This window comes from Arachis ipaensis, chromosome B9 (assembly GCF_059453495.1).
Source record: "Arachis ipaensis isolate K30076 ecotype BB chromosome B9, ASM5945349v1, whole genome shotgun sequence".
In the NCBI taxonomy this organism is placed as follows: domain Eukaryota; kingdom Viridiplantae; phylum Streptophyta; class Magnoliopsida; order Fabales; family Fabaceae; genus Arachis; species Arachis ipaensis.
The window spans coordinates 17,332,941-17,347,756 of NC_142444.1; the positions used below are offsets into that span (position 1 = coordinate 17,332,941).

Here is a 14,816-nt window from a genome sequence, read left to right on the forward strand (position 1 = left end):
CGCCCAGATTTTGACATAACAATATGGGAGCTTCATATGGATGGAGCTTCAAATGTCCGATATAGGGGAGCATGCATCATCTTAACCAAAGGAGAAGACGTGGTGGTTGAGGCTTTCATAACATTTGACTTCCCTATTTCGAACAACCAAGTTAAGTATGAGGCTTTACTTGTAGGATTGGCACTAGCTCGGAACTAGCTCGGGATGTTGTAGCGATGGAGGTAACCGTGTATAAAGATTCGCAACTAGTAACCTCTCAAGTTAATGAGGAGTACCAAACACGAGACCCATTATTACAGTAGTACTTGAAAAAAGTACAACAATAGGTATTGCCTTTCGATTCTTTTTTAATCAAACACATACCTAGAGAACAAAATACTTGTGCCAATGTGTTATCCAAGCTTGCAATCACGAAGCTTGGTTCGGATAATCGTAGTTTGATACAGGAGGAGCTTACAGAGGCCATTGTGATGAAACTCGATGTTCTGACATTGTGTTCATCCACTATCAACACATGGATGAACCTAATTTGTGAATATATATAGCACAGAACATTACCCAGTGAACCCAAGGAAGCGAGAAAATTATGGCTTAAATAAGCCAAATACACTATGATAAATGGTCAATTGTATAAAAGGGGCGTGTCCCAACCACTATTGAAATGCCTAAATGACCAACAAACGATATATGTATTGCAAAAAGTGCATGAAGGCTGTTGTGGACATCACTTAGGGAAAAATCGCTGTCACAGAAAGCCGTTAGAGCCGGATACTACTGGCCGAAACTCATCAAAGACGCCATAGAATACGTGAAAAAATGTCATAAGTGTCAACAATACAGCAATCTCCATCAAGCGCCTCCCTATGAGCTCGTATCCGTCATCCCGACGCGGTTGTTTGCAAAGTGGGGAATGGACTTGTTAGGATCTTTCTCACAAGGACGCGGACAGGTAAAATATCTTATAGTTGCTATAGATTATTTTACCAAGTAGATCAAAGTTGCACCATTGTCTAGCATCAGCTCCGCTCAATGCCAGAAATTCGTCTGGAAAGAAATCATAGTGAGGTTTGGAATTCCCGAGTTCATTCTCACAGATAATGGGACCTAGTTCACAGACTTGAGATTCCGAAAATTATTGTCTGGCCTCGGGATCCGACAGATATTTGCCTCAGGTGGAACATCCACAGGCGATTGGGCAAGCTGAAGCTGCGAACAAGGTAATCTTAAATGGACTAAAATAGAGACTAGATGAACATCTTGGTTCTTGGGCTGACGATGTATGGTTAGTAATGTGGTCATACCAAACTACAGTACACTCCAGCACCAATAAAACTCCTTTCAGGCTCACTTACGGTGAAGAAGTGGTAATCCTAGAGAAACTCAGAGAGCCAAGCCCGAGAATGCTTCTAGGGACATCAATAACCCATGAAAGCTTGGATTTAATTGACAAAATAAGAGGTATGGCTAACCTAATGGAGCAAGATATGAAGCAAATGGTAGCTAAAAGAGATAACATAAAAGTCCGACCCAAGAGTTTTCAAGCAGGGGACTTGGTTCTAAGGCAAGCTGATGCTGGGGTACCGAAAACACGGGATAAGCTGGCTCCAACCTGGAAAGGACCCTTTAGAGTAAAGAAAACGTTGGGAAAAGGAGCATACAAGTTGAAGACCTTGGATGACACCGAGATACCAAGAACCTGGAATGCAACCCATTCAGAAAGGTACTTTTCTTAGATGATAGCACATTTGAGTAACTTTTTTTACTTTGCAATCACTTGCTTAAATATTTGAATTGTTTAAAAGTCTTTTACATCTTACTACGAATTCGATGATTACGCAAGAACAAATGTCACTTCATTCGTTTAAAATCAAAATCGAACTAGAAGTAAAGTTTGAAGCAAAACGATTTTACGAAGAAAAAGACATACCATAGTACAAAATAAAACACTAAGCATTCAATAAGTTAATCCTGGACTTGAGGGGAATAAACAAATGTTAAGTCTCGAAAAAAATGGAAAAGTTACTGCAAAAGTGTCACAAATACCGAGGTACCAACCTCAAAACACTTAGAAAATAAGTAAAAAAATTGTATGTAAATTAAACATGGAAACAATTTTTCCATCAACAACCTTTTTGAAGGCATCGACTTCGGAGACGTCCAAGTCGAGAGCCTTCAGTTTGATCTGATCTAAAACATTTTTCTCGACGTCAAAAATGTCGTCAATAGCAGCTTGCTCAGATTTCCTGATAGAAAGATCAAGTTCTTCAATCTTTTTCATCAACGCGAAAACCTGCTTCTTCGAGGTTGCCTCCCTCAAATCAGAAGCAGCTTGAGCTGACTTCAAAGTCTTTACCTCATTCTCCAGGGAAGTTTGCTTGGCCTGAAGAGCAGTAACCGAGCTATTGAGATCCTTAATTTGGTTGGTGGCCTCAGCAATCATCTTGTCCTTGGAAAGGAATTCCGAGCAGAGACTCATGATCTCCACCTCTGCGTCCCAGACATAAGTTGCAGAACGCAGGAGCATCTTTTGGACCTGAGGAAGAGTATCCTCTAGAGGCATATTAGCAAGAGCTGCCCGAGTATCGTCATCCATTAAGTGTTTGTCCACAAACTCAGGAGCCTGGAATTCCTTATCCAAAACATGCTTGAAGGTCGAAGGGACAGAAACAATGGCATCATCTTGGCCGATATTCCTGGGCTGCTTCAAGGAAGGAGAGTTGGCAGGAGAATTCCCCTCTACAACGTGTATCTCAGGGCCTTGCCCATCCCTACTCCCTTCCACTCCCCGAGGCTGTGGCTGGTGACTTACGGTAGCAGAAGATGAAACCTTGTCCCCACCAACTGTAATATGATGTTGGGATGCCAACCTGCTCTTCATTTCGGCGATAGCGGCGAGCCCCCCAGCTATGTCAACTGGGAAAAAAAAAACAAAGGGTAACTCATGAGATAAAAAAGTCAAAAATAAAATGAAAACACAAAGCGTTGAAGGCTTACTAATCGCACTCCAGGAAACTTGCTCGTTTATAAGAATGTCCTTAAGAATTAGCGAACGCTCATTCCACAGCATCATTAATAAATTGATACTGAGGAGCTCGTCAGCATTTAGCTGGAAATTCGAATTTTTGGGGAAGAGAATTTATACTTCTAATAAAGATTAAATCTGTTGGAACTGTTCAAATTTAAGAAAAAAGGAGTGGTGCCCTCAACCCTCCATATCTTAAAAATTTTTTCTTTGAATCTATGGTAGGATTTCTCAAATAAAGTAAAAATTCTTCTGTTTGGGACACCTCGAAAAGAGATGAACCCGCAACCTTGTGATTTAAATGAAATTGTAAAGGTAAAAACGTAGAAAATGACCCTAAGTGTGGGTTTGATATCTAGGAACAAACACAGGAGCTCAGAACCTCGGATAATCACCCAAGTATTGGGGTAAAGCAGTGAAGGAGCACACCCAGTGTGAGTCAAAATGCTCACTTGGAAATTAGAAAAGGGAAAGTGAATCCCAATCCTGGAGAACAAAGTTTCATACATTCATAACCAATCTGGGATAGTATCGACATGCTCATTTATGTGGCACAGACGGTCCCCGGATCTCGGAACAGAAAAAAATGTACAAATTACTAATATCAGAATAAAAAATGATCTAAGCTTCTCGAAGATTATCAAGCTCTTCTTGCATGATAATGGACGGAGTAGTTTGAATCTCCTCGGATATCCAGGTGTAGATGTCCACCTCGAGTTCATTATTCATCCTCTGAATAGGAGCAGGTCGGGGTCTCAACAAATTCGCACCGCCATGCCCATGAGTCGCGATTACTTTTTTCCTAGCCATCACCTACAGGGGCACCACCACTACGTCACTACCACTACCAAAAAGCAAAAATCATAACACTACAAAATCTTAGCTAACCAAAAGATGCAAAACAAATCCAGGAAGCACAAATAGTGAGAGCAAGCAAAATCATCGATCATTTGGAAAAAAATCTCAAACAATGGTGCCCCAACTATATTTGGCCAAATCAAAAGGAATAATAAACTAAAGAAAAATGCGAGGGAAACTTCAAACAACAGCAAGCGACATCAACCAAACAAGAAGAATACAAAAAAATTCACATAAAAAAAGTACACGCAAGAGCACTAACCACAAAAAATGGGGTGAATGCTGATGGAAGGAGTATTGGCGACAAGAACCTCGATGGGAAATAAATGTAAACAAAGAAGAAGCGCACTGAGCCAAAGTGAAGAAACTATTTGTGTATAGAAAGGGAAGAGACTATTCGAGTGTGAGAGAGCTTTGGTAAAAGAGGAAAATGAAAGGTAAAGCAAAAATAAAAGACTATTTAATTTTAAACTAATATTATATTTATTACAGAGAGAAAATGGAACTGACGGTTCGTGGAACGAGAAAATTATAACCGTTTTTGAAATTAAAAAAAAAACTGTTTAGTTTCCTTCAATGAACCTCTCAAAATTCTTATATAACATAAGGCATGACTTCATAAACTCAGATGCCCCCGACCCAAGGATCCAGGTCCAAGAATCTGAGTTAGGGCACTGTTCCGGAAAAAAGAGAACGTAACTGATGAAGTGATTAAGGTTATAACTGACTTTAAGAGATAAGGGCAGATACTACAACGGCCATGTTATCCGATCCTATAACCGCCGAATCTCGACAATAATAAGCACTAAATACCGGAAAAATGGCAGTTTTAAAGGGAAAAGACTAAAAGAGAGAAGCAACCAACAGGTAAACACACGAGAAACTCGCTTTACTACCTAGCATACTACTTACTTTAACATTGGAGTGTCTTGTAGGTTGCCCTCCTAGTCTGGTTCTGTACTTGACGAAGTTGGGATCTCCTGTCTCCACCTCTTCAGATCGTAACCTTGCCTCGAGCACGAACACATAGATTTAAATTTTATTTAAAAATTTCTTATTAGTTAATAAATTATTACATGCACAAGTCGTAATTTAAATTCCATATACTTATTTAAGCAAATGAATACTAATCATTCGACCTAACTTAAATTAATTAGAGATGATACTTTTTTCTTATATTGATGTGAGATAGGGGTATTCAAGACTTAACTCGGCTTGAAATCTGGTTTAGATCTAAGATATATTCTGTCGGGTTTAAATTTGTCATTTATACATATTATTTTCGAATCGGATTCAGATTATACTTCGAATTACCTGACCCGATTTAAAGTTTTTTTTTATAATAAAAAAGCTGTATTTTAAAATAAAATTAATAATATTATTATATTTTTATACTTCAATTAATATTTTTTATTTTATATGACATTATTTTTATTTTAAAATAATTTATTTTAGTATATATATATATATATATATATATATTAATTTTACATCAAATCGATCTAATTTAACCCAGTTTATTTCGGATCACTTTTAGATTTGATCAAAATAGATCCGAAGCGTTTTTGTACCGAATCTTGGTCTAATTAATCCGATCCGACCTAGGCACCTAGCGTCCTAGCCTATGAACACTCTTAAGTCTTAATGTGAGGTGATACTTATTTTTTTTGTCATGATGTGAGGTGATACTTAGTTTTCGGCCACATCTAAGTAGTCAGTGTCCAAAGTCAACAAAGCCCAATCTATTTGAGAAAAACAAACGAAAGACCAGAAATAACCCTAAGTGGTACAAAAGCGGCTATTGTTGTGACTGAAGAACATGAAATCCTGTATAAATGATTTCAAAGCCTTTTAGTTTTGTGTTGGTGCATTAAATTTTTTTTTTTTGAGAAACTGTTAATGGCTTTCAACGCCAATTATGATTCTTTAGTATTTCGTTGTTTTGCACTAACGTTAGTGTCCAAGCAATCAAGCAGATAATAGCTAGATAAAGAAAATACAGATCCAAGAATTCTTAGTTAGTAGTATTTAATTTTATCTAATGCCTAAATTATAGAAAAAATTAGAGCTTGAGAATAGAAACATTTTTCAGTATTTATTTTTATGGAATTAACGATGGGGCAATATTAATATCAAGTTACTTTGAAAACACATTTGGGACACAAATATGAAAACACCCCCCTCCCCCAAGTTGGAAACAATGTTGATAATTATCCCAAACACCTGGGGGAAAAAAACACTTTAGCTTTACTTTAGAATAAATTATCATGTTTTATTATGAAAGATTTAATATAAGTTTTAACCATCATAATCATGAAAGATAAAAATTAATTCGATACTCATAAAAAATTGGGTAAGCTACAAAATTATCTAAAATACTTAATAAAATTAACCAACAGATCCGAATTACCCACTTTGATATTTTTTGTCCAACTAATCCAATTTTTATTTTTATTTTTTTATTGATATCAAGTTAATTTCGATTTTTCATAATTAAAATGAGTAGAAGTCAGTCACCAAAAAAAATGAGTAGAAGTCAAATTTTTAATAATTAAAAGGACAAACTACCAATATGGTATTTAAAAGATCATTTTACAAATAAAGAATACCAAAAGATCAAATACGAGAAACAAATAAACTCCAAAAAATTAAAAAATGTAACAAAAATAACCATATATATATATATATATATATTCAAAAGAGCATTAGATGCCAATTTTGATGTATTTTTTTTAAGCATTATTAGAAAATAAAAAAAAAATTATTTTTAGAATTGGTGATTTTACACAAAGTAAATTTTTTTCTATTCCTTTCTTTTTTGATCGAAAATTAAAAAATAAAAATCATCTAAATGTCGTATTTATTCATATTCTTATAAAAAAAATTCATATCAAATACACAAATTATTTGTTAATAATAATTTGTCACGGATAAAAACATATGATTTTTTTTTTTATTTTTATCGCGTCTTTAAATCTTCTTCAAGAGCTTATTTATATATCTTTGAATTATTTTTATTAACAGTATAAAATTTTAAATATTATTATTAAATAATTATTTATTCCTAACCTTTTATAATCTTCGGCTGTCGTTTATCAATATGTTAGGTGACACTTAAATGTATGTATTGAGTATTAGATACTTCCAGGTTCAGATTCCACCGGTTGTTGAAAAAGTAGCTATTATTGGAGAAAGACAAGTTACCTTTTTGAATGAGATTTATATGTAACGAGAAATGGATACATAGACGTGTAGAATAGATATGTTTGAATAAGTAAACCCTATATGCTAGTATTTAAACAAATAAACTAATCAATTTCCTTATGCAGCGATAGGGACATGTTCATAAGTAAGAGGTGATTTAAGAATATATATATATTGCTTATTACAAATATCTCTCCATAGCTGGATTAATCAATCCTTCAAATCTCTATAACTTAAAAAATACTAAAGCTGTCAATATCAAAGAGACTCTTAAACCGAACCACACCCTTTTTAAAAAAAAAATAAACGCCCAAATCATTAATTTCAATAAGTTTTAGATTAGATATTTTATTCTTTAATAAATTTTTATTTTTTTAAAATTTTTAAAAATTATTCTCCTCAGACATATTGGACCCTTCATATTCCTTTCAATACATTCCTACTTCTTTTCTTCTTTATGATTAAAAAAATTGAAATTTAATCTTTCTTGGATTCATATTCTCTAATAAATAACGATATGAAAAATATTTAATTAGTAAAATTTATTATTTTTTATAATTATTTTTAACTATTAATTTATTTTTAATTTAATAATTCAATAATATATTTTTAATTTATACTTATAAATATTAATAAATAATTAATATTAAAAACAATAAATTCGGCTTATTTTTCTAACATTTTTCTAACATTTGTGTATGAAGGTTAGGAGATAATCGTATGACGAAATATAAGATACTATTGCTCATGAATTTTTTTCTAAAGATTTAGAAGCTACTTACATATGACCCATATTCCGTATTCCGACACCAAACTGAATTGAGACTGGATCTGAGGTTGCGTTAGTTAATTCACTGCAGGTAATCTATGTATCCCGGGCTTAGAGGCATTATTTGAGTGGAAAAAATTTGTTACCGATAAAAATTTACGTACAGTTATTTTTATTTAAAATTTATGATTAAAAATTATTAGATAATAATTTTGTTAAATTTATTAAATTATTTAACCGTTTTTAACTAATAACTTTGTATATACAAAGACAAAATTATATGTAAGTTTTCAACAAAATTATATGTAAGTTTTCATCATTTGGTATAGTCCCTTTGCTTTAATTTTTAACCAAATTGATAATTGAAACCTGTTTGTTTATCTTTCTATAGAATATTGTAATATGCAATTGAACTTGTTGATTAAATCGTTTGTATGTTAAAATTGAATTTGGATTTATTAAAATTAAATTAGATAGTTTATACAGTAAAAAAGTGAGAGGTTCATTTTTTTGGATTAATAATTATTATTGTAAATTCATCTTATAAATATTAATATGAATTTTACTACTTCGTTTAAAAAATGTACTGTACTTAGTTTTAAGAAATAGGGGTGTGCATGGTCCGATTCAGTTTGAAGACCCAACTCGGTCCCAAACACTTTAAGGACTAATTTGGTGTGATTTCACCGGATCTAGGGTCAGGTAAGGGTCTCAAAAATAGACCCGATCATTATTTTGGGTTGGGTTCGGGCCATAGTTCGGATCACTCGAACTCGGCCCGGTCATCATACACAATTAATATTTTGTGTTATTAGTGATGGATGATGGCTATTCTTATGTGGAATTTAAGTATTGTAAACCTTAATATTTTGTGTTATTAGTTATTATAAGACTATAAGTTAATGTTTTATGTTTAAAATGCATAAGATTTTAGACTAATGCATAATATTGTGTTATTTGTATTGATTTAAATATTTGGTGTTATTAGACAATATTAGTATTGATTATAGTTATGCTTTAATTTTAGAGAAGAGTTGGTTCTTGTTATATTTTTCTAAGTAAATTTTAGGGATAAGTACGATTTTGGTCCCTAACGTTGAGGGCCAAAATCGAAATCGTCCCTCTTCTAATTTTTGATTTAAAATCGTCCTTAACGTTTTTTTTCGTATTAAAATCGTCCTTTTAATTTTTTTTGGACAAAAATACCCTCACCACTACCAACATAATTACCTCCTTCACCACCACCACCACCAACTGCCACTCCACCACCATTATCAACATCATCATCACCATCATCATCATCATCATCAACACCCACTGCCACTCCACCATCATCAACACCATCATCAACGCCGCCTCCCCCTCCCCCTCCCCCTCCCCGCCTCCCCCTTCCCCCCACCCCCACCCCCACCCCCACCCCGCGTCCCCTCCCCCTCACTGCCTCCCCCTTCCCCCCACCTCGTGTCCCCTGCCCCTCCCAGCCTCCCCCTTCCCCCCACCCAGCGTCCCCTCCCCCTCCCCGTCTACCCCTTTCCCCCACCCCGCGTCCCCTCCCCCTCCCCGTCTTCCCTTCCACCACCCCGCGTCCCCCACCCCCCACCTCCACCTCCACCTCCACCTCCACACAGAGAAACAGAAACAAAAAATCAACAAATTCAAGCACAAATTTAACAAAATCAAACAACACCAAACCAAGAAGCAGAAACAGAAAGCAAGAAAATAAAAAGCAAAAGCAGAAACAGAGGCGGCGAGGCAGAGGCGGCGAGGCAGACGTGGTGAGACAGACGCGGCGAGGCAGAGGTGGAGGCCAGGCAGAGGCAGAGGCGGCCAGGCAGAGGCAGAGGCGGCCAGGCAAAGGCAGAGGCGGCGAGGCGGCGAGGCAGAGGCGGCGAGGCAGAGGCGGCGAGGCAGAGGCGGCGAGGCAGAGGCGGCGAGGTGGTGACCCTGATTCTCGCGTTTCTCTCTCTGCTAGCCCTCGATGGCGACGGCTCTAAGGGAGGCGACAAGCAAGGACGGCGGTGGCTCCTCGGACGACGACGCACGCGACGGATTCAGCGGCGGTGGGAACAGCCGAGGCAACAGCGACAGCCGCCGTCCCCTTCCCCCCTTTCCCCTTTCCCCTTCCCTCTCCCCCCTCCGCCTCTCTCCTTCCCCCCACCTCCACCCCACGTCCTTTCCCCTTCCCCCAACCCCGAACCCCACGTCCTTTCCCCTTCCCCTCCAAGCTTCGCCGCCGGCGCCGTCCCCTCCCCTCCCCCTCCCCCTCCCCTCCCCTCCCCCTTCGTATACCTTTTGCCTCCCCCCCACAAAATGCGTTTTCTTTTTTTTTTTATATATTTTTTTTATTAAAATAAGGATAATTTCGGAATAAATTAAAAATTTTTATTAGAAAGGACGATTTTAAAATAAAATGCAACATTAAGGACGATTTTAAGTCGAAAATTACATCAGGGATGGTTTCGATTATGGCCCTCAACGTTAGGGACCAAAACAGTACTTATCCCTAAATTTTACTATGTCAAATAATGGTTGGAGTCTTGGAAATGTAGATATTTTCACATGCTAGCTTATAAGAAGGTATCAAGGTAATGTAATGTTAACGGTCCGGTTTTCACCCGATTTTTACCCGGTATAATTGTGGCCCGAAAGTGTATAGGTTTCATCGGGTCTAGGACCGAATTCAGGTCTAATAAATAGGCTCGGTATATATTTCGGGACGGATCTGGGTCACATCAAATCCGATTTTACCCGAACCATGCACACCTCTACTGAAAAATATTAGATACATGCATTATTCATTTCCTTTATTTTGAGACTCTTGATCACTATTCAAGGTTGAAAAGAAGTTCAAAATGTAAAACTAATACTTGATATTAAATTTCAAATAAATTAAACAAGATTGGTTTATTATAAGAAATTGTATTTGTATATATTAAGTTGTTGTCTCATTTTTATATACTTAATTTATAATAATTATTATATGTAGTCGTCAGTACTTTTTTACTTAATTATTTTATGTTTCATTACAATAATGGACACGAATTTAGAAAAGTTGGTCAAGCTAATTAATAACATCACCCTTTAAAAAATTAGGTCAAGCTAATTAATAACATCACTATTTAGAAAATTTAGGCCAAGCTAATTAATAACGTCACCCTTTAGAAAATTAGGTAAAGCTAATTGTATTAATTATTAAGTATCTTCAAGAAGGAATCTCTAATAAATATTAGGTTAAGTACGATTTTATTTTTTAAGGTATAGTTTGAAATTTTTTTTCGTCCTTAATCTTTTTTTGCAAACAAAATCGTCCTTAATATTTAACTTAGTTTTAAAATCGTCCTTCGAACTAAAATACCTTTCTCCTTCCTTACCAATTTCAAGTTTCTATTATTCTTTTTCTTCTTCTCCATCACAACAACAGCATCTCTTCTTCTTTTTCTTTTTTTTTTCATCACAGCATCAGCAACAACAACAATAAAATCAGAAACAAAATCAATGTAATAAACATAAAAAATATAATAAAAATAGAAGCATAAACAGAATTAGAATCAGAAGCAGAAGCAGAACAATTAGAAGCAGAAAAAATCAGAAGCAGCAGAACAATGAAATCAGAAGCACAACAACAATGAAATCAAAGAAACAGAATCAAAATCAGAAGCACAAAACTAATGAAATCAGAATCAGAATCAGAAACAGAAGAACAATCAAAAGCAGAACAAATCAGAAGCAGAACCAAAACAAATCAGAATCAGAAGCAAAACAAATCGGAAACAGAATTGGAACCCTAAGAAGGACCGGCTGCGAGGATGTGAAGTGGCGGTGAGGTCAGCAGCACAGACTGCAGTGGCAGAGCGCAACGGCGACGAGGCACCCTTCTTCCTCTCTCTGGCCGTACGTTTTCTCACTCTCTCTCTCTCTCTTCGCGAGCTCTTCGATGGCGGAGGCAAGGCGTGGGTCTCCTCTCTCCCTCGCGAGCTCTCTCTCCTTCTAGTTCTGATTTACGACGGTGACGGCGGTTCCAAGTCTCACCGGTGCCGTCCCCCCTTTCCCCTTCTTCCTTTCTTTCCCCTGTTCTTTCCTTCCCTCTTCTTCCCTTTTCCCCTTTCCCCTTATCCGTTCTTTTTATGTTTTTTTCCTTTTTTATTTTATAATTTATTTAGTTAGGGGTAATTTGGTAATAAAAATTAAAATTTAAGTAAAAAGGATGATTTTAAAATTAAGTTAAATGTTAGGGACGATTTTGTGTGCAAAAAAAGATTAGGGACGAAAAAATTTTTCATCCTATATACCTTAGAGACTAAAATCGTACTTAACCCTAAATATTAACTTGGTTTAAAGAAGCATTTTTAAAAAAATAAAAATATTTAGGGGACAGAGATACATCAAATAGTAGCGGTTTTTTGAGAAATTGAGGCGATCTTCTACCGCCGCAAAATAACATACCAGCGGTTGTGAAAGAATTGCGATTTAGGGAGTGGGTATGTGATTTTGCGATCATTTACAAGAATCGCCGGTATAATCGCCGCAAATCAGATAATTAATTTTGCGGCGGTTGCAAAACCGCCACTATTGTGGTTAGTAGATTTTTAAAATAATCTGCAGCGGTTTCAAAACCGTCGCAAATTTGTGTAGGTTTTATAAGAAAAAATGCGATGGTTTTGAACCGCCGCAATTTCACACACGAGCTTTAAAAAATGACTATTTATAATAGTTTATACCATTTTTCTTTACTATAACCTATTTTCTTTACATCATAGTTTATTAAACTTGATATATTAACATTAAAGAACACTAAATAAATAATATTAAGGAATGGACCCTCTCATAGTTTTCTATCCCTTCTTTTCCATATATTCCTTGAACTATTTTATCAGTCCTGTTTCGTAGCTTAATGCTAGGTGGCTGTGATGAAAGTTCCAATGAAAAAGATAGATATCAATTAAAGGTATAAGTTCTGTAACCAACATAAAGAGAGAAATACTTATAGTATTTTGTCGACAAGTCATTCATGCTCATATACTCTAAGACCTCACTGCCAACGAAGTTTTCAGATAAGAACATAATAGCCTTGGCAACAACTTTATTGGCTTCTGAAAGAAAAGATTGAGGCGGAGTCAATAAGAATTCATAATCACCCAAAAGTTGTAAGCTGGCAATCAAATCTCCACGATGCTTCTCCAAAGCTGGTTTATCTTTTTTTTTTTATTGGTAGGGCTACATTCAGATTCTTCAATCAATTTGCTTTCCTCTTTATCAATAATATGAGCGACCACAAGGGTTATAATGCTCAATAACATACACATGCAAGTATGAAGGTGAGGTACAGGACCTTCAGTTAAATCCCTCTCCTAAAATAACAGTTAGAAAATATAAGTGACATTATTTGAAAAAGGTGTAGATTCCAATTTCAAAAACTTTCTAGAGCTATTTTTTCTTTTATAAATAAAAAACACTTAATCAATTAAATATAGAAGTGCAGCTGCCAACACATACAAAGCAAATGTAAATAGTTTACCAACATAACATTCCCTTATAATAAAAAACAAGATTATATCACCAGCTCATGCACATGAATAAATTCATGAAGCTATTTCACAATTTAAAAAATTTCTCATCCTTTTGTTGTAACCCATACCCTTTGAACCAACAACAATGCTGTAATTCATAAACCTAAAAATGCACTGGGCCAAGTACTTCTATTTACAACATGTAAAACCTTCACCAAACCTGCAATAACAACTTAAAATAAATTTCTAGTTAAAAAAGGCTTGAAGTAAATAAAACTTTCAAGTACTTTCATATTCTCTATTAGTCAAAAATAGTCTAAATTAGTCTTATTTAGCATTTATTAATTTTCGCTAGAGCTAGAATTAATGAATATTAAATAAATCAAATTTAAGCTGATATTTTATTCTCACTACTGTTAAACAATATCACAACAATCAGATAATTAATAAGCAATTTAAACATCAACAAACCATAAAACAATGCTGTAGAGCAACTCAAAAGTAAAATAAATCGCTTCCAGCAACAGAACACTTGACTAGCATGCTTAAATTAAGCTTATTTCCCATTCCATAATGACTAATAATCAAAATCTCCATGATAGCTTTGAACAAATATTCACATAAAAATAAAACATTATCAAACATTTTTTCCCTTCCATTGTTCTCCCCAAAATAAAACCCCAAAGCAAAATAGAAAAATCAAAAGGCATAGCATTAACTCAATCGATTTGCGCCCACACTGAATCATCACCCAAAACAAGGCCCTAGTGTTAGCTAAGGGAAAACAATTGAATTGAAACAAAAATATTTTTTTTCTCAAAAAAAAAAAAATAACAACAACAATGAAGCAGTTAGAGTAAGAAAGGAAAGATTTGAAGCACGTGTTGGGTTTTTGGGCTCCCTTCCTATGTGGAGAAAAAGTCCAAATGCTAGTATCCAAACCCATGAATAGTTGAAGTGGTTGAGGTGAGTTAGGGTTGAGTGAGAGAGGATATTTTGAAAGGAGAACACCAAACAATAGAGAGAAAAGAAGAGAGAAAGTTATTTTTGCACATACACAAAAGCTGTCTCTGTAAATTAGTCACTGCAGATTCGTTAACCGTTAGATTGAGCTCAAATTTGGACAGTGTGTTCTACACATCTGGTTCTTTGATTTCACCATTTGGATCTTTGATTCTTTGTCTGTAGCTGGAGATATTGGCCACGCACAGTAGCTCTATTTTTATGGTATTTTCATCTACTTGTTCTTGTTTTGAAAGCTTTGAAGCTTGGGTTGTTTGGCTTATTGTATGCACATTTTGTGCAGTAATTTGTGACTCTCTTGTACCCTATTTTTCCTCATAGTGAAGCTATATCATGGTCTTGGTGACTCGTGGTTTTTACTTCTCTCATTGAGGAGGTTTTCCACGTTAAAAATCTTGGTGTATTAGCTTGTTTCTAATTTCTGGTTTATGTG

The 14,816-nt window shown here is 35.5% G+C and overlaps 1 protein-coding gene across 1 annotated transcript; it reads right to left on the reverse strand.

The window, feature by feature from the left end:
* Window positions 1-2,065: 2,065 nt before the first annotated feature.
* LOC148543885 (uncharacterized) lies at window positions 2,066-3,070 on the reverse strand. Its single transcript, XM_088498757.1, has 2 exons — window positions 2,995-3,070; window positions 2,066-2,913 (listed from the first exon to the last, which is right to left on the reverse strand). The coding sequence occupies exons 1-2, from the start codon at window positions 3,068-3,070 to the stop codon at window positions 2,066-2,068; spliced, it is 924 nt and encodes a 307-aa protein (XP_088354883.1).
* Between the last annotated feature and the right edge of the window lie 11,746 nt (window positions 3,071-14,816).